The following is a 22,569-nucleotide window of genomic DNA, read 5'->3' on the forward strand; positions in this document are numbered from 1 at the left end:
GGTCTCTAAAGACCACTTCCTTTAGCACTGAGGGCAGCTGTGCTAAAGGACTGGCCGTCAAGCCAGGTCTCGAATGCATTTTCTCAAAATGTCTCCCTATTTCCTCCTACAAGCCTTCAGCTTCTACAGTTCAGTGACAGCATATTTAATAAGAACCATGATGCCACAGGTCACTCACTGGCACGTTGTTGGGCTTGTCACAGAGCCTGCTTTCTGTTGCAGCACGAAATCGGAGCCATGCCCATGGGTTACCTTAGCTAAGGCAGTGCTGGGGATCCAGAACCATCTACCTTAGAAGACAGATCGAGGGTGACCCAGCATCCTGGTCTGCTCAGGACTTGAGGGGCTTCCTGGAATGTAGGGCTTTCAGTGCTAAAATGGAGAAACTTCCCGGCAAGCCAAAACAAGTGGTTCACCTGACGGGGCTGTAAACATCTTTGCCTCTTTGGAAGCACAACCTTCGGTTACTAGATATTCCAACTAGATCTAGAAGGGATAGCATAGCCTATTAAAACTTCTGGGGACTTCAGCAATCAGCTACCCTTTCATTTTTGCAGAGATACTCAGACCCAGAGTGGTGTAGACATTTTCCCAAGGTCACACAGCTTGCTAGTGGCACGTCAGGAACCAGACTCTAGGTTGCCACACTCCCGATTTAGGATTCTGTCCACTGCATGCCATCGTTTGCTTTCCCAGTCTCTTTTTATCACCCCTTTAAAGTGCAAAATGCGTGAATCAGTCTCAGCAGCAGGAGCATTGGGCTTCACGTACCCACACTCCAGGTTTTGCAACCGACATCTCTTCAAGGACGAGGTGGTGCTGGACGTGGGCTCGGGCACAGGGACAAGTGGCTGGCATCCGACGGTCTCATCTTCCCGCACCGAGCCACACTGTACGTGACGACCACCGAAGATCGACAGTACAAAGACTACAAGACCCACCGGTGGAAGAACGTATACGGCTTTCACATGCCCGCATCAAAGACACGGCCATCAAGGAGCCCCTGGTGGAGGTGGTCATCCACACCGTCAAAGTGGCAGACTTGACCTTCACCCCTCCCTTCTGCCTGCAAGTGAAGCGGAATGACCACGTGCACGCCCTGGTGGCCTACTTCCATACTGGCTCCCTCTCTGCCACAAGAGAATGGGCTTCTCCACCAGCCCCGAGTCCCAGTACCTGCTGAAGGGGCACCTGCCTCCTCCCACCTGGGCCAAACCGGCCCTGCACGAGCCCAGGGGCCGCGGTGTTCTTGGGCACTGTTGGGGCTCTCCCTTCTCCTCCTTCCCCCACTCAGAAGGGGGTCTTAGGGCCTGGGTTGGGGATGGCATTTACACCAATAAATCCTTAGCTGGGGGGAAAAAGTGTAGACGGCCCTTATGGTTTTGTTGTTGTTGTTGTTGTCGTTGTTGTTGTTGTTTTTGCTGGGGGGAGGGGAGGGGAGAATCTTAAGCAGGCCCCACGCTCAGCACAGAGCCAGACCCAGGGCTCAATCTTGTGACTCTGGGATCATGACCTGAGCTGAAATCAAGAGTCAGACCCTCAACCGACTGAGCCACCCAGGGGCCCCGTGCCCTTACTGCTTGCATCGGGCACCACTTTTGGTTGTCGTTATGCTGAGGAGGTGAATCGAATCGGGTTGTTGTGAATGGCCTCGACTGATCCCTGTCTCCGTTATTGTATGGCATTCTTCCCCATCACCTCTACAGCCATTGGAAGTACTTTCAACATGCAACCATTTGTTACCACCAAATGCTACCATTGACAGAGACAGACACATGCCAGGACACTGTGCCTTGGGTGAGGGGATCATGCTTATGACCAGATCACAGGCACGTGGCTTCACAGCTAGAAAGTGTGTGACAATCTTGCTTCTTCCCATCTACTTATATTCTTTCAAAGGGAACATGCAAGATGCCTGCTCTAAAAGTTGAAATTAATGTACAAAACAATCAGTTCTTTTTAATTTTTTTTAATGTTTATTTATTTTTGAGAGAGAGACAGAGCATGAGTGGGGGAGGAGCAGAGAGAGAGAGGGAGACACAGAATCCGAAGCAGGCTCCACGCTCCGAGCTGTCAGCACAGAGCCCGACGCGGGGCTCGAACTCATGAGCCGTGAGGTCATGACCTGAGCCGAAGTCAGACACTTAAGTGACTGAGCCACCCAGGCACCCCCAAAACAATCAGTTCTAAGCATGTCAGAGGCCTCATTTAATCCTCATCCCATACCTACGAGAGGCACTATTGTCCCGTTTCGTGTCCGTGGAAACTGAGGCACAAGGGAGGTGAAGCAACCCTCCCAAAGAGCTTTTGTTGTTTTAACTCTACTAAGTGGTGAAGTCTGTTTCTGAGCATCACACGCTTTCAGGGGAGAAAATACAGCTCAGAGACTGCGGTGCAGCCAACCAATTTACAATGCATCTCCGGGAAGCAAGGGCAAGGAGAAGGTGGAGGGATGTATTCCCAAGATACAGGGAAGTAAATCATAAGGTGAAGATCTGTAGTGAAAAGGAGGGTTCTGTTGACTTCTCTGTGCAATATACGTGACGGATATGGGGATACATTTCAGCCCTCAGCTTCCCATCTTCGTTGGCCATCTTCACTCCAACATATGGTGTACCAAATGCCCGATGCTGTCCTGCTTCAGCCCCTGCTGAAATACAGCCATCTGGTTCTGGAAAATTCCGCCATGAATTATCATCTATCATGGCAGTCCGTTCACAAAGCCCTTTCTGGTCTCCCTAGTCTGATTCGATCTTCCGAACCCCTGAAGTATTTCCTCTTTCCCTTTGACACTTAGCCTCCCCTCCCTGTAGCCCAGCTGGTGGATTTTGAAGGTCTGCCACACGAACTGAAGAGGTGTGGCGGCATTATTAGGTGTAACTGTAAAGTTGAAGCGTTTTGAAGTGTAACTGTAAAGTTGAACCCTTCGTGTTCTTCCTCCTTTCCAGTATATTCCACCGTGTTGTGCCTTAAACTATGATCTCCTGCAAACTTGGTTTTAGCGCTTCATATTTTATCGAGACTTTGAAGACAAAATGTCACCACTCTCGGCATTATCCACACTTCGAGGCTCAGCTTTAGTCAGAGAACATAATTATACATTTGCTTTGCCCCATGCAAGTAACTTAAAGCATCACGGAGTAGCTAGTTGCTTTATGGGAGCAGGACACTCTTTTTGGTGCTACTCAAACCACAGCCCGTGAAAAACCTCTGTGGGGCCTACATGTAAGATTGGTCTGCTCCAATCTATGGACACTGAACATGACCACTTTAACGTGTAAGCACACTGTGCAATCTCCAATTTTACAGGCAACATCTAGAATTATCAACTTGGATGCCTTACGTGGCACAGCTGTTAAACTTTGGGACAAGGAGACTGCTGGTCAGCTCTGAAAGAAATACCTTCAACAGGGAGACAAGCTGAACTCCACCGAACTTCTGGCTTTACTGTGATTTTAGACACCAGGCTATCATCGTGAAGTAGCAAACACGTTGAGGTCCCCCCATCAAAACACATCCCTCCTTCGAAACACAGCACTCCGCAATGACAATACAAACGACGGCAGAAAGTAGTAGCATGATTTTATTGATGTGGTTTAGTACAGTGTTGGGACAATCTTAAAACCCTATATTCTAAAAAAATACAAGAACTGCAAATTATATTTTCTTGAATCTAGTTGACATCTAACAGAGGCCAGTTCTAATACGAGCATCCGTAAGCTGATTAACATAATTTAAGTTGGAAGATGAGCAGCTTTGGTATTTCTGTATTTCTCTGACTCCCCTTTAGGCTGGATATATGGGAGTCCAGCCCCGTTCAGCAGGGTTGGACAGAACCAATCTACTGGGCTCATTCATTCATCACTTCAATTCATCCATCACTTCAATTCATCATCACTTCAATTCATCATCACTTCAATTCATCATCACTTCGATGTTTCCAGGCAAGCAGCAGGGGATACCCAAGTTCTGGGATCGGGCCACTCCTGAGGTCACCTTCTTCATCCTTCTTGAAGTGAAACCATCAAACGGTTAAGGACTACATTGCCACTGTGTGTGGCCAAGTCTAGTCTAATCAGTTAATGTACCAGAAGTACTAGAAAACAAAGAGTGAGGCTAAATGAGAGAAAGAATCAGTTCATGATAATGACCATGCAGATTTTTTTTATGTGAAGATTTTAAAACCAGCTCTAGATCTTAGAGTCCATCTTAAGATGAAATGATTACCTTTAACTCAACTTTCTGCAGTCACGTCAACACGTCTACACTAGTATCCCAAGGCCGTCTACCCACGCGCACTCGTGGCTACATTTTCAGTTGCCTGTGCGTAGAAATTCCCAGAAAGAGACAGCACTCATTTATTGAAACTAAAAATCACATACATCGAAATAGGCTCTTTCCAGATCTCCAGTCAACTCTTCCTAGAGATAGAGCCAGTCCATATCGTAGGGCTGATGCTAACAGGCTGTAATACCACTGTTTTCTCAGAAGCCATTTTAAGGTACAGCACAATGCAATGACAGAAATGATCCTTTTAAATCTCGACCTCTGCTGCAGTGAAGTCTGAAAGCTTAAAGACTGTGGTTCAAGTCTCTTAATGACTTAAAGATTGGATTTTCTCACCTGCAGAATTTAGAGCAGAGGGTCTCCTCTCTTTGAGTTTTGAGATTGAGCAGAGGGAGAGACTGTTACTATAACCAGGGCTTTGTCTCTGAGGCAGATTCTCCTCTTTCGGGGCTGAAAACTTCAGGTGGTTGTGCACCAAGGTGCATCTAACGAAAGTCACAACATCCTCCGCGAGGCATCTGCCACCGTGTTGACATGATCTTAATAGAGCAATTAATGCTTACTTATTTGTGCTTTTTGTCGTCAGCCTTACCCACATTTTTTATTTAACAGTTTTAGTCAAAATAATCAGTTGACTAGGAGACTTGCTACTTTTGAGGCAAAGGCATATGAAATTCAAATGGAGGATGGAATGTTCAACTACTCATTTGGTGGCTGTCACAAAAATTCACCTTTTTATTATGTTAAAAACAAAGTAACAGTCAGACTAGTGCCTTTGAGGGGGCTTAGGGGAGGCTGTGCTTTGGTGGAACCCCACAACGTGAAATTCTCGCAAAAAAGGCAACGTGAAAGCTAGAGCTAAAAACAGGCCGTAAAATAAGACGGCGGGACACGAGCCGCTCAAAGAGCTGTCCCCCTGGGATGGCCAGAGCACAGCGTGAGGGCCACCAGTCAGCCCACAGGGTCTATCTCGACACTTTCTCAATCAGATCTGTTGCCAAACACAAATTTTGCAATTTCAGAACGTGACACTGCAGGTAAGTGATAGTTACACCATGTTTTTCAGAAGTGGCAATAACAAAAAAGACACCAAACTACATTGCCTCTGATACGGCTAACGTTTATCAGAAGGTAAATGTGTCCGTGGCCATCTTAAGCCACATAAAATTTGGTCAAATTAAGCACAATAACCACAATGGTTCATGTGACATCTGGTTACTTAAAAAAAAAAAAAAATCAAAATTCAGGGTATTATAAATTTTCTAAGATTCACTCCGAAGTAAAAGGCTAATTCTGTATACAGGGTTTTACCCAAATGTCCATAGGCATTATCATTATTTACACAGAAGGCTTTAATGTGAAGTCACCTTTGGTAACCTCAAAATATATAAACTATGAACTTACACAGTGGAATTATATATATTTTGAGCTGTGGCCTCAAAATACTGAAAAAAACAAAACAAAAAACAAAGAAAAAGGTCACCTACTAGAACAAGTCGGGATGACAAAACATAGCTCATTAACGACAGTTCACTTAACAAGATGAAATAACCACCACCCTCACCCCAAAGTGGAAATAAATGGTCTTGAGCTTGAGGAGGAGAAAAACCATGGCTCCTGCGGTATACAAAGATCGAATGCTTTTTGCATTATCCTATAATTGCTGAGTCCTAAAACTAAGAAGAAACAAATGCACACAAGCCAGCAGCAGAACAGGCCTGCTCCGTACCCCACGTCCGGGATCTATAGCGGGACGTGGCTGAACAGGTAAGACACAGATTCACCGTTGTGCGTTCTTCGGATCGCCTCTGCCAAGATCATCGAGATATCAATAACCTAAACGCCAACAGAAAAGGGGAGAGGACAGTGGGACATCTCAGTCATATTTAATTAAAAACTTAAAAGCCAGAGAGCTGAGAAACGATTTCTCCAGGCCACCAAGACGTGCTACCGTCAGTCTTCGACACCCGTTTCTTCTGAGAGACAGTTTGGGTCTATCTTCAACTTACAAACACATATGGGATCCCGGAAGCAAGATTTTCAGTACAGATACTCAGAGGCTTTTCAGAGTCGCTGTAAATCAGAGACATCCTTTTCTTGGGGTGTTGGTTGTCTTTAGATTCATTTTACTCAATCGTTACATGGATGGTTCTTTTGTCTCTTGGTTTCCAAAAACACAGTGACTGTGTCCCTTAACAGCACGGCTGGGATCACCTAACTCAGGGGTCAGCGATTGGTAAAGGGCCCAGTAGTAAGTATTTTCAGCTTTGCGGGCCACACTGAACTGTAGCGTGACGACAGCCACAGACCATCCACAGATGGATAAGTGTGAGTGTGTCCCAAAACGGGGACCCAAATCCTTTCAACTTCGATCAGGGCAGTCGGTAGAACATGATTATCACCAATTCTCTAATGGCCTCCCAAGTCAGGAAGGACAGGAAGGAGGAAAGCTCTAAAGATCCTTAGCGCTGTGTGTTTTTTCCCTCCATTTTTAAAAACTGTGGGGGCGCCTGGGTGGCTCCGTCGGTTAAGTGCCCGACTTCAGCTCGGGTCATGATCTCACGGTTCGTGGGTTCGAGCCCCGCCTCGGGCTCTGCGCTGACAGCTCGGAGCCCGGAGCCTGCTTCGGATTCTGTGTCTCCCTCTCTCTCTCTGCCCCTCCCCTGCTCACACTCTGTCTTTTTGTCTCTCAATAATAAATACACATTAAAAAAAGTTGTGGTAAAATATATATAACCTAAAAATTGCCATTTTAACCACAGTGGCTTTAAGTGCATTCCCCAGGCCCGGGCCCCCCCCCCAGTCCTTGGCACCCACCACCCTAGTTTCTGCCTCCACACTGGACTGCTCTAGGTCCCTCAGAGGGGCGGGATCACACGACGTGTGTCCTGGTGAGTCTGCTCGCTTTCACTTAGCATAACGTTTTCCAAGTTCATCCACGTTGTCCCAACGTGTCAGAATGTCCCTCCTTTTTAAGGGAGAATACTATTCCACTGGACGGATGGACCACGCCTCGGTGGTCCATTCACCCGTGGATGGACATTTATTTGGCTGCTTCTAGCTTTTGGCTACTGCGAATAGTGTGCTTTATGAACGTGTGTGCACATGTTTCAGGATGCACGTCCATTTTCAAGTTTGGGGCTCCGGAGCCAGAGGCAGACATACTGGGTCAGATGGTCATTCTGCTTAGCTTTGGCACGGCCCGTTTTTTACTGCCTTTCCAGGGTGGTCTGGCTGGCTGCCTGCCTACTTCTGACTTTGACCCCCGCCGACCCCAGCCTTTCCCAGACCTCGCGTGAATCGCGCCCTGTGTTACAGGCAGCCGTGACCTCTGCCGGCTCTCCCTGCGCTCACCGTCACACGCAGAAGGACTCAAAGCTATCTTGGGGGATCGGATGCAGGTTCCCTGCAGCTTCGTTCGGCCTACACTGTAGAAGTACCTGAATCTTGGGACAGTGTCTCATTTTGTCCTCTTGCGGAATGGTGTTTGTGACCACAACAGCTTCAAAGGCGGCATTATTTATTCTGGAAATAGCTGGCCCAGAGAAGATCCCGTGCGTCAGGATAGCATAAACTTTGGTGGCTCCAGCTGAGAGTAGCCTGTAGAACAGGAAACAGAAAAATTAAGGGTACACACATATTCTTGAAACATCCTCCCCTTAGGGTGAGTTAAGAAGCAAGAAGTGTGGGGCGCCTGGGGGGCTCAGTCAGTTAAGTGTCTGACTTTGGCTCAGGTCATGATCTCACGGTTCCTGAGTTCGAGCCCCCCCATCAGGCTCTCTGGTGTCAGCACGGAGCCTGCTTCGGATCCTCTGGCCCCCATCTCTCTCTGCCCCTTCCCCGCTTGCGCTCTCTCGCTCTCAAAAATAAACAAACATCAAACAAACAAACAAACAAAAAGCAAAAAGCGTGGGGGTACCTGTGTAGCTCAGTCGGTTACATATCCGACTCTTGATTTCGGCTCAGGTCACGATCTCACGGTGGTGGGACTGAGCTGCATCGGGTTCCATGCTGGGTACGGAGCCTGCTTGAGATTCTCTATCTCCCTCTCTCTCCCTGCCCCTCCCCTGCTTGCTCAAGCTCGCTCACTGTCTCTCTCTCTCTCTCTCTCTCTCTCTCTCAAAAAAAAAAAAAGAAAAAAGTGCATTCCACAAAAACCAAAAATGAATTTCACTCACGTGTATTAGCCTAAAAAAGAATCTTTTAAGCTGTGTACTGGCAAGACACTTTGTATTCCATTACATGAGGGATTATCAACCTTGGCCTTGGGCCCACACAATTCTTCACTGAGCAGCATCCCCGGCCTCACCCCACTAGCCACGCCCTCCCCCCAGTTGTGACAACCAAAAAAGTCTGCCGACACCATCGAATGTCCCCCAGAGAGCACAGATGCCCTTGGTTGAGAACCACAGGTTTAACCTAATCAAGCCAGAATACCATCATTTTGACACACGTCACTATAAAATGATTACTGCGACAGTCTGCATTCTTTGTTTCGTGCTGTCTTTGAAACCTGGTGTGCACTCAAGTGTTCCAGGGCCACACGTGGCTGGGGGGTGGGGTGGCCCCCAATCCCCACAGCGCCGCTCTCAATCCTTCCGGAGCCAGCAGCTGAGGCAGCTGGGAACGAACGCGGAACAGAAGGGGCCAAGGCCCAGAGACGCCCGCAACACAGTCTCTTCTCTTCCGTGCTCGGTTTCAGGGGCAGCGCCCTCTCTGAACCTTTTTCAAATACCCTGAAAGCGCATCCTTAAAAGTGAAAACCGGGCCATAAAGGCCTGTACTTTTTTTTTTCCCACCAAGAAACAAAATAATAAATGGGCCTAGAACACCCTTTGGTCTGAAAGACCACGCCCAAGCCACCGCAGCAAGAATTAGTAGAAACAGGCCCCCTTTTATTTTTTTTAAAGCTGCCACTTTTCCTTTCTTAATGACACGTTCTCCCGTTTGCCCAAACCGTCCACGTACTTGTCCGCAGCGTGGCAGATGGTGCCACACGTGTCCGCCATGTCGTCCACGAGGATGGCCACGCGGTCCTTCACGTCGCCCACCAGAACCATCCGGTCCACTTCGTTTGCTTTCTTCCTCTCTTTGTGAATCAGGGCAAATTCCACATTCAGCCTGTCCGCAATCGAGGTGACCCTGCTCCGAGACACCGAGACGCCAACAGAGGACAGACGAGTTAAACACTGTCAGCGTTCACAAAAGCTCTTACGGTTTCAAGCTGTAGTTTAGGAATGCGGTAACCAACCACACCCAAGATCCGGAGATAATCAGCTCTCACTAGAAAAGCCAGGCCCGGCCTGGGATGCACAGTAGGCAAACCACGGGGACAAGTGGGCCTTGTGTTTGTGGCAGAGAGAGAGACAGCATGAACAGGGGAGGGTCAGAGAGAGAGGGAGACACAGAATCGGAAGCAGGCTCCAGGCTCCGAGCTGTCAGCACAGAGCCCAACGCGGGGCTCGAACCCACACACCGCGAGATCATGACCTGAGCCGAAGTCGGACGCTTAACCGATTGAGCCACCCAGGCGCCCCTCTTCCGCCTTTTAAAAATCAGCGTCCGACTCTTAATCTCGGTCCAAGTCAGGATCTCATGGGTCCGGAGTTCGAGCCCCACATCAGGCTCTGTGCTGATGGTGTGGAGCCTGCTTGGGGTTCTGCCTCTCCTTCTGACCCTCCCCCACTTGTGCGCTCTCTCTCTCTCTCTCTCTCTCTCTCTCTCTCTCTCTCTCAAAATAAGTCAATAAACTTTAAAAAAGAAAAAAGAGATCACGGGCATGTGTTGAATTACAAGGCTGTACACCTGAAACTAACATGACACTGTATGTTAACTAACTGGAATTCAAATAACAACTTCAAAAAAAAAAAAAGGCCTAAGACAACAGCCGTGTGTTTACCAGCATGAAAACACAGTGTATGTGAAAACAAAAAATTACGGGCACAAGGAAAATGCAGTTATTCAGAAACTGCCGTTTGCTCAGTCTGGGGTGCAGCCAGGGGGCTCACAAATCCATGTTAACACGTCAGCTTATGCAAATGGCTTTCACTACACTCGGGGCCTTGAGATTTGTAAACCAGGAGTTTCTCTGCTCATCTATGGCAAATGCTCCAAAGTCATCCCCTCAGAAAGGGCAGAGCGGGCAAGAGAAAGGCAAGGTGGCAGGCCAGGCTTATCGGTGAGGCACTTGCTATACAACTCTTCTTTCCCTTGTGTACGAGAGTTAAGACTTACTCCTAACAAATGATGTGGAGACAATGCATCATGCAGAAATCTTAGGCAGCAAAAGCTAGAACAAAAATAACATACATATTTTCATTTCCACTTCTTCTAAACCCGTCTTTCCATTCTTTGCCCCCCAAATCTCAATTATTTCGTTTCACCAACTTCCCACAGCAGTGTCAGGTGAACGCAGACTATCTCAGCGGTGGTGTTACCTTCTAAGGTTTCTTTTTCCTTAGCGGTCCGCCCAATCGAGCTTCAAAGACAATCCAAGAGTGACCTCTTGTGGCAATATTAAGTTTTACCTGCAACAAGTCGGGCTTTAAAGCTTTTACTAAGGCATTACATTCTAATTGATCAGATAATCAATTAGATTATTTTCTTTCATGAAATGGCTTTTTTGCATCACGCAAAGATGGCGCCAATAATGTCAAGTGCATGTACCCTGCGTTACCTGTGTGGTTGTCCTGCCAGGTGGGGAACAGCTTAGTCCAGAATACGAAGAAGAAAAGGAGAGGAGGTGGCAAAAAAATCTACAATGTGTGCCCCCAAAAAGCTGGACTTTTCCTGGCAGAGGTAATAGGGGTGGTTTAAAGGGGATCTGAAAAAAACAGCTGCCCATGAACTCTGGTTAGTTGATTCTGCATTTTGAAAAGCAAGGGTTGAGGGCGCCTGGGTGGCGCAGTCGGTTGAGCGTCCGACTTCAGCCAGGTCACGATCTCGCGGTCCGGGAGTTCGAGCCCCGCGTCGGGCTCTTGGGCCGATGGCTCGGAGCCTGGAGCCTGTTTCCGATTCTGTGTCTCCCTCTCTCTCTGCCCCTCCCCCGTTCATGCTCTGTCTCTCTCTGTCGCAAAAATAAAAATAAATGTTAAAAAAAAATAAAAAATAAATAAAAATAAAAAAAAATTAAAAAAAAAATAAAAGTCCTCCATGTCCTTCTGGGGGAACCCAAACTAAGACAAATATGTAGTGGGCACCTTTAGTGAATACATGAGCATCTCTAAGAAAAATTACTAGGAAACATACTCCCCTTGAACAGAAAAACTACCGAGAATTTCAGGAACTTTAAACTTTTTTTTTCAGTCTCTGAATATGCTTTAGAATTACTGTCTATAGGGGCGCCTGGGTGGCGCAGTCGGTTAAGCGTCCGACTTCAGCCAGGTCACGATCTTGCGGTCCGGGAGTTCGAGCCCCGCATCAGGCTCTGGGCTGATGGCTCGGAGCCTGGAGCCTGTTTCCGATTCTGTGTCTCCCTCTCTCTCTGCCCCTCCCCCGTTCATGCTCTGTCTCTCTCTGTCTCAAAAATAAATAAAACGTTTAAAAAAAAAATTAAAAAAAAAAATAAAAGTGCTGTGGGGAATAAAAATGCACCAAGGCAAGAAATCGTGCCTCCACAAAACTCCTAATGAGTCAAAGGAAAAGGCCTCCAGCCAATAAGACAACACAGGAAGGTACGAATAGGCCATCTTGGAAAATAAACATGCGAGAAAAGGTGCTTGACCTTATCCACAGCAACCAGAATTAACAGGAAAAGAGACCATATTATCACTATCTGGTTAATAAAGTCACCGGCATTCATACTTGGGACTGTCGACTGGTCTATCTTTTGGGAAAGACTTGGCAACTGCCCTCGGAACGTATCCTGCTTGCAAATGCATACCCAAGGTTGGAAGTTCGTGCTGTAGGAGCGCGCGTCAGAGTACAAAACAACAGTCCCTACGAGTCGGGGCGGGGGGGGGGGGGGTCATGTGAAAGGAATTAGGACACATGCACACAAAGGACGTACCCCTCAGCTATAAAGAACGATGAAGCATTTGGGGCGCCTGGGTGGCTCATCGGTTAAGTATCTGACTTTGGCTCAGGTCATGGTCTCACGTTCACAAGTTCGAGCCCCGCGTCGGGGTCTGTGCTGGCAGCTCGGAGCCTGGAACCTGCTTCCGATTCTGTGTCTCCCTCTCTCTCTGCCCCTCCCCCGCTTGTGCTCTGTCTCTCTCTCTCAAAAATAAACAAAAGCTAAAAAAAAAAAAAAAAAAAAAAAGAACGATGAAACACTGCTAAGACCGAACAAGGAAGTGGAGTGGAGACTGGAGACTGAAGAACTGTGCACAGCACATCACCCTTTGTGTCAAATGAAAAGGGAGACGTGTGCAAACAACAGAATTCTGAAACTGGGAAGAACTGAGGTCTCTAAAGAAGGAAATGGGGGACGTTACCCAATTTGAAGGTTTGCTAACAGCACGTGTATTTGTAGACTCTCTATAAAAAACAGCATTGGGATAGGAAAGGCCACACAAATGTATGGAATCTATTTTTTTGGTTGATCAGCTGCCAAAGTCCGTCTTTTTCTGCTTAAGGAAAAGGAATACGCCAGACACAAAGACCACGTACTACACGATCCGTCCATACGAAATGTCCAGACAGGCAACACAGGAAAGCAAGACAGAAAGTAGATCAGGGGTGGCTGGGGGGAGCGGGAACACGGAGTCACTGGCTGTGGGTACAGGTTTCTTTTTGGGGTGGTGAAAATGTTCTGGAATGTGACAGTAGTGAGGGATACACTGAATACGCTAAAAACCACTGAGCTGTGCACTTTAAATAGGTGGATTCTGGGGCACCTGGGGGGCTCAGTCGGTGAAGCGTGTGACTCTGGCTCAGGTCATGATCTCGCGGTCCATGAGTTCGAGCCCCACATCGGGCTCTGTGCTGACAGCTCGGAGCCCGGAGCCTGCTTCGGATTCTGTGTCTCCCTCTGTCTCTGCCCTCCCCTGCTCATGCTGTCTCTCTGTCTCTCAAAAACAAATAAACATAAAAAAACAATTTAAAAAAGCGGCCACTTGTTCAGCTCTGTAACCCTCTATCAGGCCGGAGGAGTCCCCGTATATGAATGCAGATTCCACGGCGGCACTTAATGGAAGTTTCCAAGTAAACCACAAGCGTTTCCAGCACGGGGAACTGCACAATGTCACTCCCGTTCCCCGGTGTTCTTAAGCAGACAACACTCGCTGAGCTTTGACCTGGAGGTCCCGGCTGAGGGCCCTGCTGCTGCCCGGCCGGGGTCTTTGCAAGATAACTTTCTGTTTCTGGCTTTTATGTATTTGTGTCTCCTTCCTGTCAACGGCCACTTCCTGCTGCTCTCGGAGGCCCAGCCCCACCTGGTCGTCCCCTTCTCCAGAGCGGGGAACCGAACTGTCAAGACAGCAGCTCGGCGCTCATCGAGGCTCTTCTGAAAATGAGGACCTTCGCTTCCCTGCGTGGCCTTTAGGACAGCTTCCTGGGCTCCTCATAAGCTTTTAAGTTTCATTCTAGGCCCCTCACTGGGCTGCAGGTGGACGAGGGAGCCAAATGAGGCATCTGCATTTTAAAGACGTCCTGAATGGGGCGCCTAGGTGGCGCAGTCGGTTAAGCGTCCGACTTCAACCAGGTCACGATCTCGCGGTCCGTGAGTTCGAGCCCCGCGTCGGGCTCTGGGCTGATGGCTCGGAGCCTGGAGCCTGTTTCCGATTCTGTGTCTCCCTCTCTCTCTGCCCCTCCCCCGTTCATGCTCTGTCTCTCTCTGTCCCAAAAATAAATAAACATTGAAAAAAAAATAAAATAAAATAAAGACGTCCTGAAGGTCAACCGTCACAGGTCACTCTCCCGGCACATGTAGCAGCTGGTTGGCTTTTGCACTGGGCTGATGGACAGAGCTCCTCTGCTCCTCTGCACTCAGCCCCATGCCACCCTGTCTTCCTCTCCCAGTTGGCCGCCGCACACTTCTACAAGGTCAGCAAGCCTCAGGCCGCAGTAAAGCACCCCGTACCAAATCAACGTTCTATCATCATCACCCTTCATTGTGAACTTGGTACCGACTGCTCCTTAAATCCCGGAGTCTGCAAAGCCCGCGAGATTTGCAGCTCCGTACCATGCTTTTAGCACCATGTCAATTTCTGTCCAACTCAGTAATTTTACAGTCCAGTAATCGTTCCGTCACCCCCACAGTGCTGGCGGCCCGCCGCTGTGATATCTGCACACGCTGGCTCTGGGTGGGCTGCACCCTCCCGGTTTTTGAACTTGGATCATCAGGCATGAGGTTGTCTTCAGTGCGGAGTGCTTACTGAGCAGCTGGGCTGGTGGGATTCTCCCACTGCAGGAGCTCTGTAGCCCGGGATCAATTTTTGTGTAAATTTTCTCAGCGTAGGGACTCTCCTGCCCCACATTGTGCGGGGGTGGGGCGGGCACAGGGGCAGGATGCAGAGTTTGACGTGTATCTGCACACGGCACAGGCTCTCAGTTTGATTTCTCACGGGTGGCTAATTTGTCCCCCCCCCCACCCCCAAAGGCCTGAATGAAGACTGTCTCCCTCCCTTCTCTCTGGAGACCTCTATGGGGACAGCTAACACTTAAATTACCAGCCTCTTCCTGGATCTGATACCCGAACCCCCAGGCCACTCGAGCATGGTTTTCAGCCCTTCTTCACTTCCTGGTCCCGGATATTTCCTTTGTCCTCAGTGCTTGATAGACACAGTTTTCTTTCTTAATCACAAAAACGTAACTCAGGGCGCCTGGGGGGCTCAGTCGGTTAAGCCTCCGACCTCAGCTCAGGTCATGATCTCACGGTCCCGGAGTTCGAGCCCCGCATGGGGCTCTGGGCTGACGGCTCGGAGCCTGGAGCCCGCCTCGGATTCTGGGCCTCCCTCTCTCTGCCCTTCCCCCGCTCACGCTCTGCCTCTCTCCGTCTCTCTCAACAATAAACCTTAAAAAGAAATTTGTTCAGGAAAACAGAACTGAACAAAATACCTCAAGTAAAACATGTTCTTTGCTGGAAACAAATGTGTGTGCCTGCTTCTCTCACGAAGGAGGAAATGTTAAAGTTGACGGCACCCTTCTCTGCAAGACCGTAGACCCCTTATTCATTTACGAAAATAGAGCATTAAGTAATTTAAAACACGTGCTTCCTTACCTAACACGTTTAAAAAAAAAAAAAAAAGGAAAAGAAAAACGAGGCGCACTTGGCTACCTTTTGGCTCCCCCGGCGTCAGGTGAAACTATGATACAGTTCTTCCACTCGGCGATGTTCTCCCGGATCCACTGCAGGACCGCGGGCTCCGCGTACAAATTATCCACGGGGATGTCAAAGAATCCCTACGGAGAGCAGTAAAACTTGAATTTTGCATTCAAAAGAAGCCTTTTCAGCAGACTCCCTCCACTGAATTTTAACAGAATTAAATCAAAAGACAGATATGTTCCAGGAGCCTACTTCAGTCCCATCCATTATGTTTGGAGACACATTCTATTATGCCTGCCTGTATTCTTTTTTTTTTTTTTAACGTTTATTTATTTTTGAGACAGAGAGAGACAGAGCATGAACGGGGGAGGGGCAGAGAGAGAGGGAGACACAGAATCTGAAGCAGGCTCTAGGCTCTGAGCTGTTAGCACAGAGCCCCACGCAGGGCTCGAACTCACAAGCCGTGAGATCATGACCTGAGCCGAAGTCGGACGCTTAACCGACTGAGCCACCCAGGCGCCCCCTGCCTGTATTCTAAGCAATAGGAGAATGGCTTTGCAAGGGAGTGAAGAGATTTGTTGTGTCTCAAGCACCTTATTATAAGCTAAATGTTTCACGTTCCCTGTATTACAGAGTAGGTACAGTACAATTCGGCCTGTTTCATAGATAAAGGAACTCAGTTATGAAGAGGTTAAAAAACATACATTACAACTCTGCCATTCTCATGATTGTCGAGAAGCTGAGATGGAATTATACAGTTTACTACCAAGAAGCCATTCCCACCGCCCCAAAACTGTTTGGACAGAGGTTGGTGGCAGAGTCAGGTGATAACTACATTGAACTATAGTCCCAAGTTCAATAAAGACGAAAATCCCAGAGAGCCACCGTATACAAACGCGACCACGAGTAACATTACCTCCCTCGAAAACAGTTGAACAGAATCAGGATTTAACCACTTGCACTAAGCCCCCGATCACAACCGAGGGCAAGAAAGAAAAGGCGGGAACCTGGATCTGAGAGGCGTGCAGGTCCATGGTGATGATGTGATCTGCCCCAGCCACTGACAGCATATTGGCCACAAGTTTCGCAGAAATTGGAGCACGGCTCTAAAAAATAAAGGCATAGATTTTATAACAGCAGAAGAGAAGGGAAGAGATATGTGAACAAAATCAGCATTAACCACCTAAAGTCATTTAAGACTTTAATCATTTACATTAATTAATTCTTAATAACAAGGAAGAAATTTACATCATAACAACAAAAGTTCTTCATTCCATTTATTGCACCCAATGTTACTAGCTTGACACCATGCAGCGAGAACAAGTATCAAAGAAGCAAACGATGAAACAGTCGGTTAAGCATCCAACCTTGATTTCAGCTCAGGTCATGATCTCATGAACCGTGGGATCGAGTCCCATGTCAGGCTCTGCACCGACCACGTGGAGCCTGCTTGGAATTTTTGCTGTACTTCTGTCTCTGCCTCTCTTCTCACTTCCGTCTCTCTTCTCTTTGTGCTCTCTTTCTCTCTCTCAAAATAAATAAACATTCAAAAAAAGGAGAGAGAGAGGCTGGTTATCATCAGAGGCCCCTTGGAGGAAACTGCTTTTAAGGTGTGGCCAGCAGAGGGGAGAAACCAGTGTTCCAAAAAGAGCAGCACGTGTGACGGCACCGAGGCCAGGAGGTCACATCTGGGGACTGAAAGCTGGGTGGCCACAGGCACTGGTCCAAGAGGGAGTGTAAGGGAATACTGGCAAGGGAGGCAGGGGCCAGCTGAAAGCCAAGGTCAGGTCTTCAAGAAGACTTGATATACTGCAGCTGGAAGCCGAATGCTGTCACGAATTACTACACGAAAACCAGACTGAAGAAAGAACAACTTGAGGGGATTAAAACTTTGGTTTTTCAAGAAGGGACACAAGGTGATTTATTGACACTGTATCTTCTTTAAAGTTACCTAACTTCTCCATAGCTGTAGTTCCGCCATCATAAATCCTGGCCAATAACTGTCTACATCAAAAATTATATAAAAGACTACACAGAGACTGAAGCTAGGAAAAGAGGTCAGCATTTTACTGTAAACAGGAATATGCTCATATACCAACCTCCCAAAATATATATATATATATATATATATATATATACACACACACACATACACATAAGCTTAAAAGATTTCCTTCAGACACACCCAATGTTATGTCAATTACACCTCAAACTGGCAACAAGAAAACATTTCAATCACAATAGTAACAAATGAACCATTCCTACAAAATACACAGAGTATAGAGTAGATTCATGTAAAAGCATACACGGGAAGGAATTACATCATAATGTCAACAGATCGTGTGTACTTTCTCTGACACAGCATACTCTTTTAAAAAGCAAACAAACATTACTTTATAATAACATACTGTGAACATTCGTAACGGGAATCCCCACAAAAATGGAGTCGGGAGATTTGGGAGGGGGAGCTTTCCCACCCTCCCACTCCTAGTCAATTGCAGACACAACCAAAGGGGCGGATGTGACCTTGCACAGACTTGACCTTGCACATGGATACTGCTCTGCTACTCCAGAAGGAAGAGGTGCTTTTCCCGTGCCCAGGAAACAGTTCAGAAAATGAGAAGCCGCCACTCTTTGAACCCCCAGTTTCCTCCAATGGACTTTTAGTTCCTAAGAGTCCCCCAACTCCCCCCTTGTCTCCTTCAAAAGCCTACCTTTCCTTTATGTCCCGGACTTGCCTACAATCCTGTCACAGCTTTTTTGTTCGCAATTCTCTTTTATTCCTGAATAAACCCATCTGTTGCTGGTAAAATAACTAGCAGTGTTTATTTTTTTTATATTTATTTATTTTTCAGAGAGCACAAGTGGGGGAGGAGAAGCCAGAGAGAGACACAGAATCTGAAGGAGGCTCCAGGCTCTGAGCTGTCAGCACAGAGCCCGACATGGGACTCGAACCCATGAGCCGTGAGATCATGACCTGAGCCGAAGTCGGATGCTCAACCGACTGAGCCACCCAGGAGTCCCTGGCAGTGTCTATTTTTAAGGTTAAATGTTACTTGGTGATCAGAGGGGAGATCCAGAGAGGACCCCCGACAGCTGCGGGGTGGGTGAGCAAACAGGTGCACTACCCATGGAGCAGGTTCGGCCACTGGCCACTGACAAAATCCAAAGGCAGAGGGAAGAGCGGTAGTGAAACAAGAAAGGGATTTAGTTGAGCGAAGCCACCACCGGGAAGACAGCGGACCAGCATCTCGGAGACTGTCTGCAAAGTGCCAGGAACACTTCTAGGTTTAAGTAAGGAAAATGTGGGGCAAAGGTGGGGGGTACGTGCAGGTGGGTAGCGAAGGTCAGGGCAACCAATCATTTGTCTTGGGGTCCATCACGGGGGTCTTGCTGGCACAGGGAGGTCCTTACTGCTTGAGCGGTAAGTTTGGGTTCCCATCAGGGGATGCTGTGCCCTCAGGGTGTTCTGCCCGAGTTAAGAGAGAAGCTGGAGGGGTGCCTGGGTGGATCAGTTGGTTGAGCGTCAGACTTGGGCTCAGGTCACGATCTCCCGGTTTGTGAGTTCGAGCCCCGCGTCCGGCTTGCTGCTGCCAGCACAGAGCCCGCTTTGGATCCTCTGTCTGCCCCCTTCTCGCTGCCCCTCCCCCACTGATGCCCTCTCAAAACTAAATAAAACATTAAAAAAATAATAAAACAAAAGAGATAAGCTGGAGAGGAGAACTTAATTAGAAAGTAGACTGAGGACGGAATGCAGACGGTTGAAGTCCTCTTTCAGAACCAGGCTGGCCCTCGGTCTGATTTCATTTTCAAAATCAGACTTTCCATTGGAACCGCGCCTCCCAGAGCTGTGCGGGACTTTTCATCCGATTCCTTCTGGAACCAGGCTGGCTCCTGAAAACCCTCTAAGAAATGGGATCCCAGTCACCGAAATGTTTTGAGCGCTTTGAGGACACCCACCGCCCCGCCACCCACTGGGACTCTGGCCGGTTTTATGTTTAAGCACTATGGGCCCTCCACACGCACATTTATAAATAAATGGACTGACTTAACCAGAAGTAATTTAGAACTTCAATGGCCACTATGGGGAACTTTCAATCTCCCCAAACTTAATTTTCTCAAAGATGAATTGGACAACAACCATGGTTCGAAAATGACAAAACTGAATGGGATTTCTATTTTAATTGGTATTTTGAAGCTTCCAAACACTCTCGGGAATCTAAAATTGCCTCTCTCCAAGATACAATTTATAAACTGAAGGAGGCAAACAATTAAAAAGAAAAAAAGGCTTCTGAGGCCTCTTCTCCACCCCGCACCCTCCCACCACCAAATATTCAAACTTAGTTTCGTTGGGTGAAACTAGCCCAGTGGGAAAATCCTGAGCGGGATTTAGAGAAACAGACCCCTACCCTTTGGCAAGATGCTAGAAAACTTGCTGGAAGTCGCCAGTAAGCAATTATAATGGCTTTTCCTAAGCCTGTTGACTGGAACAAAATTCAGGCTTATACACAGAAGCTTGATGAATCCATTCACGATTATTATAATCGACTCCAAACTATCTTTAGAGAAAATTCTGGTCTTCCTTTAGGTGCTGAATCCATCGGGGTAACATTTAAGTTCATGTTTATGAATCACTGCTCCAGGCTCTTTCCCCTTTCGTTAAGATGACCAGGATGGGATGGGCAACTGACCACTTCAGATTCCACTAACCTGGCAAACTAGCTTGCCTAGGTGAGTCACCTAGAAGAAAGAGGGCTAAAATTTTCAGTGTTCAGCTCCAACAAATGAACGCTCCTAAACAAAACCAGAAGCGTAGTGTCTGCTACCGTTTCCTTTCCAACGTCCTAATTCCCCATGATGCGTGCAGACAGCAAGATGGAGTCACTCATGTCAAGCAGGAGCCTGTATCCAGCAATGATGCCAACAGTTAAGGGCACTGCAGCTACAAGATTATCACCAAGACCAGCACCAGCTGACACCCGAAAGCCCCTAACCCGCAGAAGCAGAGTCTGATTTGATAATCACCCCCCTAGGGGGCATCATGGTCTCCTGGGTCCTCAAGATGGGGGTCCCAGGGTCCCAAGGGTGTTTCGTCCTTGAAACTTAAACTATTCATGGCTTTGTCCTTCCTTATTAGTCTATTAGCTAGTTCTTCACCCCTTTGCTGTTCCTAGTCTAACTGTGGGATGGTTCTCATCAGTAAGGTAGGTACCCGTGCAATGGGCGCCTGGGACACGAAGGGCTTTGCCCTTTTCACCATCGTTTTTAGGTATTTACCGAGTGCCCGGACCTTTCTTTCTTTTTTGCAACCTACTGGCTGGCTATTCACAACTTCTGAACCGTGTGCGGCTCTATTTCCCACTTATACCTCGCATGTGTATACAGGTTTTTCCACATTTTCTGTTCGCGTCTTTCTGCCAAGTGCTAGGCTAACTTGGCCAGTAGTGGCATTTATCTTTGCAACGTCCCCAAACGGTTTAATCCTTCTTAACCCTCCAAGTGCCTTTCTGAGGCAATCTCCTCTGGTCTCGGCTGTGACTCAGTTCCCTGCCGACCACGCCAACTGTCGCGAGCACGCTGTGAAGGCGCACGCACGAGTTGGGTCTTTGCGCAGCGCCAGCTGTGCTCGGTCCTAAAGCAAGGTGAACGTAATGAGAAAGCGGGTTCGGGATTCCAGACCCAGTGACGTTGGAGCTGTGATTAACTTGGCCTCTTCCCCGCACACGGCGCAGGACCTAAGAGGAGGCACACGACGATCGAGATAACACAGGCGGTAGGAAGTGAACGAGGCCGCCGCCAAGTCCGTGTGCGGGCGCGCAGCTGAGAGGAGGCCCCGGGCCGGGTCCGCGCTCGGCCCTCCCGCTCCTTCTGTTCAAGCGGTGGAGGCTCTCCGTTCTCTTTGGCCGGAGCCTTCGGCGGCAGCTGCCTTTTCAGGCGCTCAGACGCAGAGGGTCACGTCTGCGGGGCCCGACCGCTGCAAAAGCCCTCCCCCTTTTAAAGGGATTTGGTCAGTCCTGGGCACCTGCACCCCTCCCCTGCTTCTGCTGCTGATCGGTTCTGGGGCGTCGTCAGCCGGTGCCGGTCTCGGGGAGAGCTCATCCTTGTTTGTACCCTCAGCCGCTCGTATCATTGCTCGACGCAGGCCCCTGCCGGACAGGAGTGACCCCGTCTTGCTGTCTACAGTGGGGCTGCCAGGAGCTCCAGGCGTTCTTCCCAATCATCCCTCTTGATCAGCTCGCAGCAACGACTATCCAGATTGGGAAGAAGTCTGTCTCTGTCGTTCCCGACACCACCGTAAAGCAGCCCCTGCCCCGGAGCGCTAAAACACTTCCAACAGTGGGGGTCTCTGGTCAGCCTCAACAGGCTCCCATCTCCGAACCGACTCCCTTTTGTCGAGGCCCTTTTAGAGATATACACCCTTTCTTCCCTGGTTCCTCCACTCCTCCCTACTCATTCACTGGGCCCAGATTTCTTAGAAAAATAGGCCGGAATTTCTCTCTCCCAAAAGAGGAAAATAATTCTAGAATTTGAGAGTAGTAACCAAAACAGCCAACAGGGGGAAATCGATGACCCGTTGGCATCTTTTCCTATGCTCTGTCTCTGATGGCACTGTGGCAGAGGCTGGGGGTACTGATCGCTGATCATTTATTCCTACTGGCTCAGCTACCGTCCTCTTTATGGGCAAAGTCTTCAACGGACACCAGCAGAATCCACAGGGTACCTCCCATCAAGATTCAAACTGATCCCTAGAATTAATAGCCTACACGCAAAGAAGCCTTTCAAGGCATCATGCCCACCTCAGAGGATTACAAGGCTCAGGGCCTCACTATCCCCTGCACTGGTCCCTGTCACACCCCAATTCTACCTGCGAGAAAACACAACGGCCAAGGACAGAACTCTATCCAGGACCTCCGAGCACTGAACAGCACCGGGGTCCCGTGGCACCCCACTGTTCCCAACCCTCACGGGCTACTGACATCCATTCCCACGGATCTGTTCCCATACGCCAGTTCATAAGGATAGCGAGTATCTTTTTACCTTCATTTGGGAAGGATGGAAAGATACCCGGAAAGTAA

General features: G+C 48.4%; 1 protein-coding gene across 1 annotated transcript in view; it reads right to left on the reverse strand.

The window, feature by feature from the left end:
* Window positions 1-3,565: 3,565 nt before the first annotated feature.
* Window positions 3,566-22,569, reverse strand: part of PRPS2 (phosphoribosyl pyrophosphate synthetase 2) — a 29,629-nt gene continuing 10,625 nt past the window's right edge. The window contains exons 2-6 of the mRNA XM_040467639.1: window positions 16,501-16,599; window positions 15,506-15,630; window positions 9,256-9,429; window positions 7,728-7,887; window positions 3,566-6,123 (exon numbers count right to left, since the gene is read on the reverse strand). Of these exons, the coding sequence (XP_040323573.1) occupies window positions 6,031-6,123; window positions 7,728-7,887; window positions 9,256-9,429; window positions 15,506-15,630; window positions 16,501-16,599 (651 nt within the window). The 3' untranslated portion in view covers window positions 3,566-6,030. The remainder of the gene's footprint in view (window positions 6,124-7,727; window positions 7,888-9,255; window positions 9,430-15,505; window positions 15,631-16,500; window positions 16,600-22,569) is intronic.

The sequence above is a fragment of the Herpailurus yagouaroundi genome, unplaced genomic scaffold (genome assembly GCF_014898765.1).
Source record: "Herpailurus yagouaroundi ecotype Mexico unplaced genomic scaffold, PumYag 67525, whole genome shotgun sequence".
NCBI classification, from domain to species: Eukaryota; Metazoa; Chordata; class Mammalia; order Carnivora; family Felidae; genus Herpailurus; species Herpailurus yagouaroundi.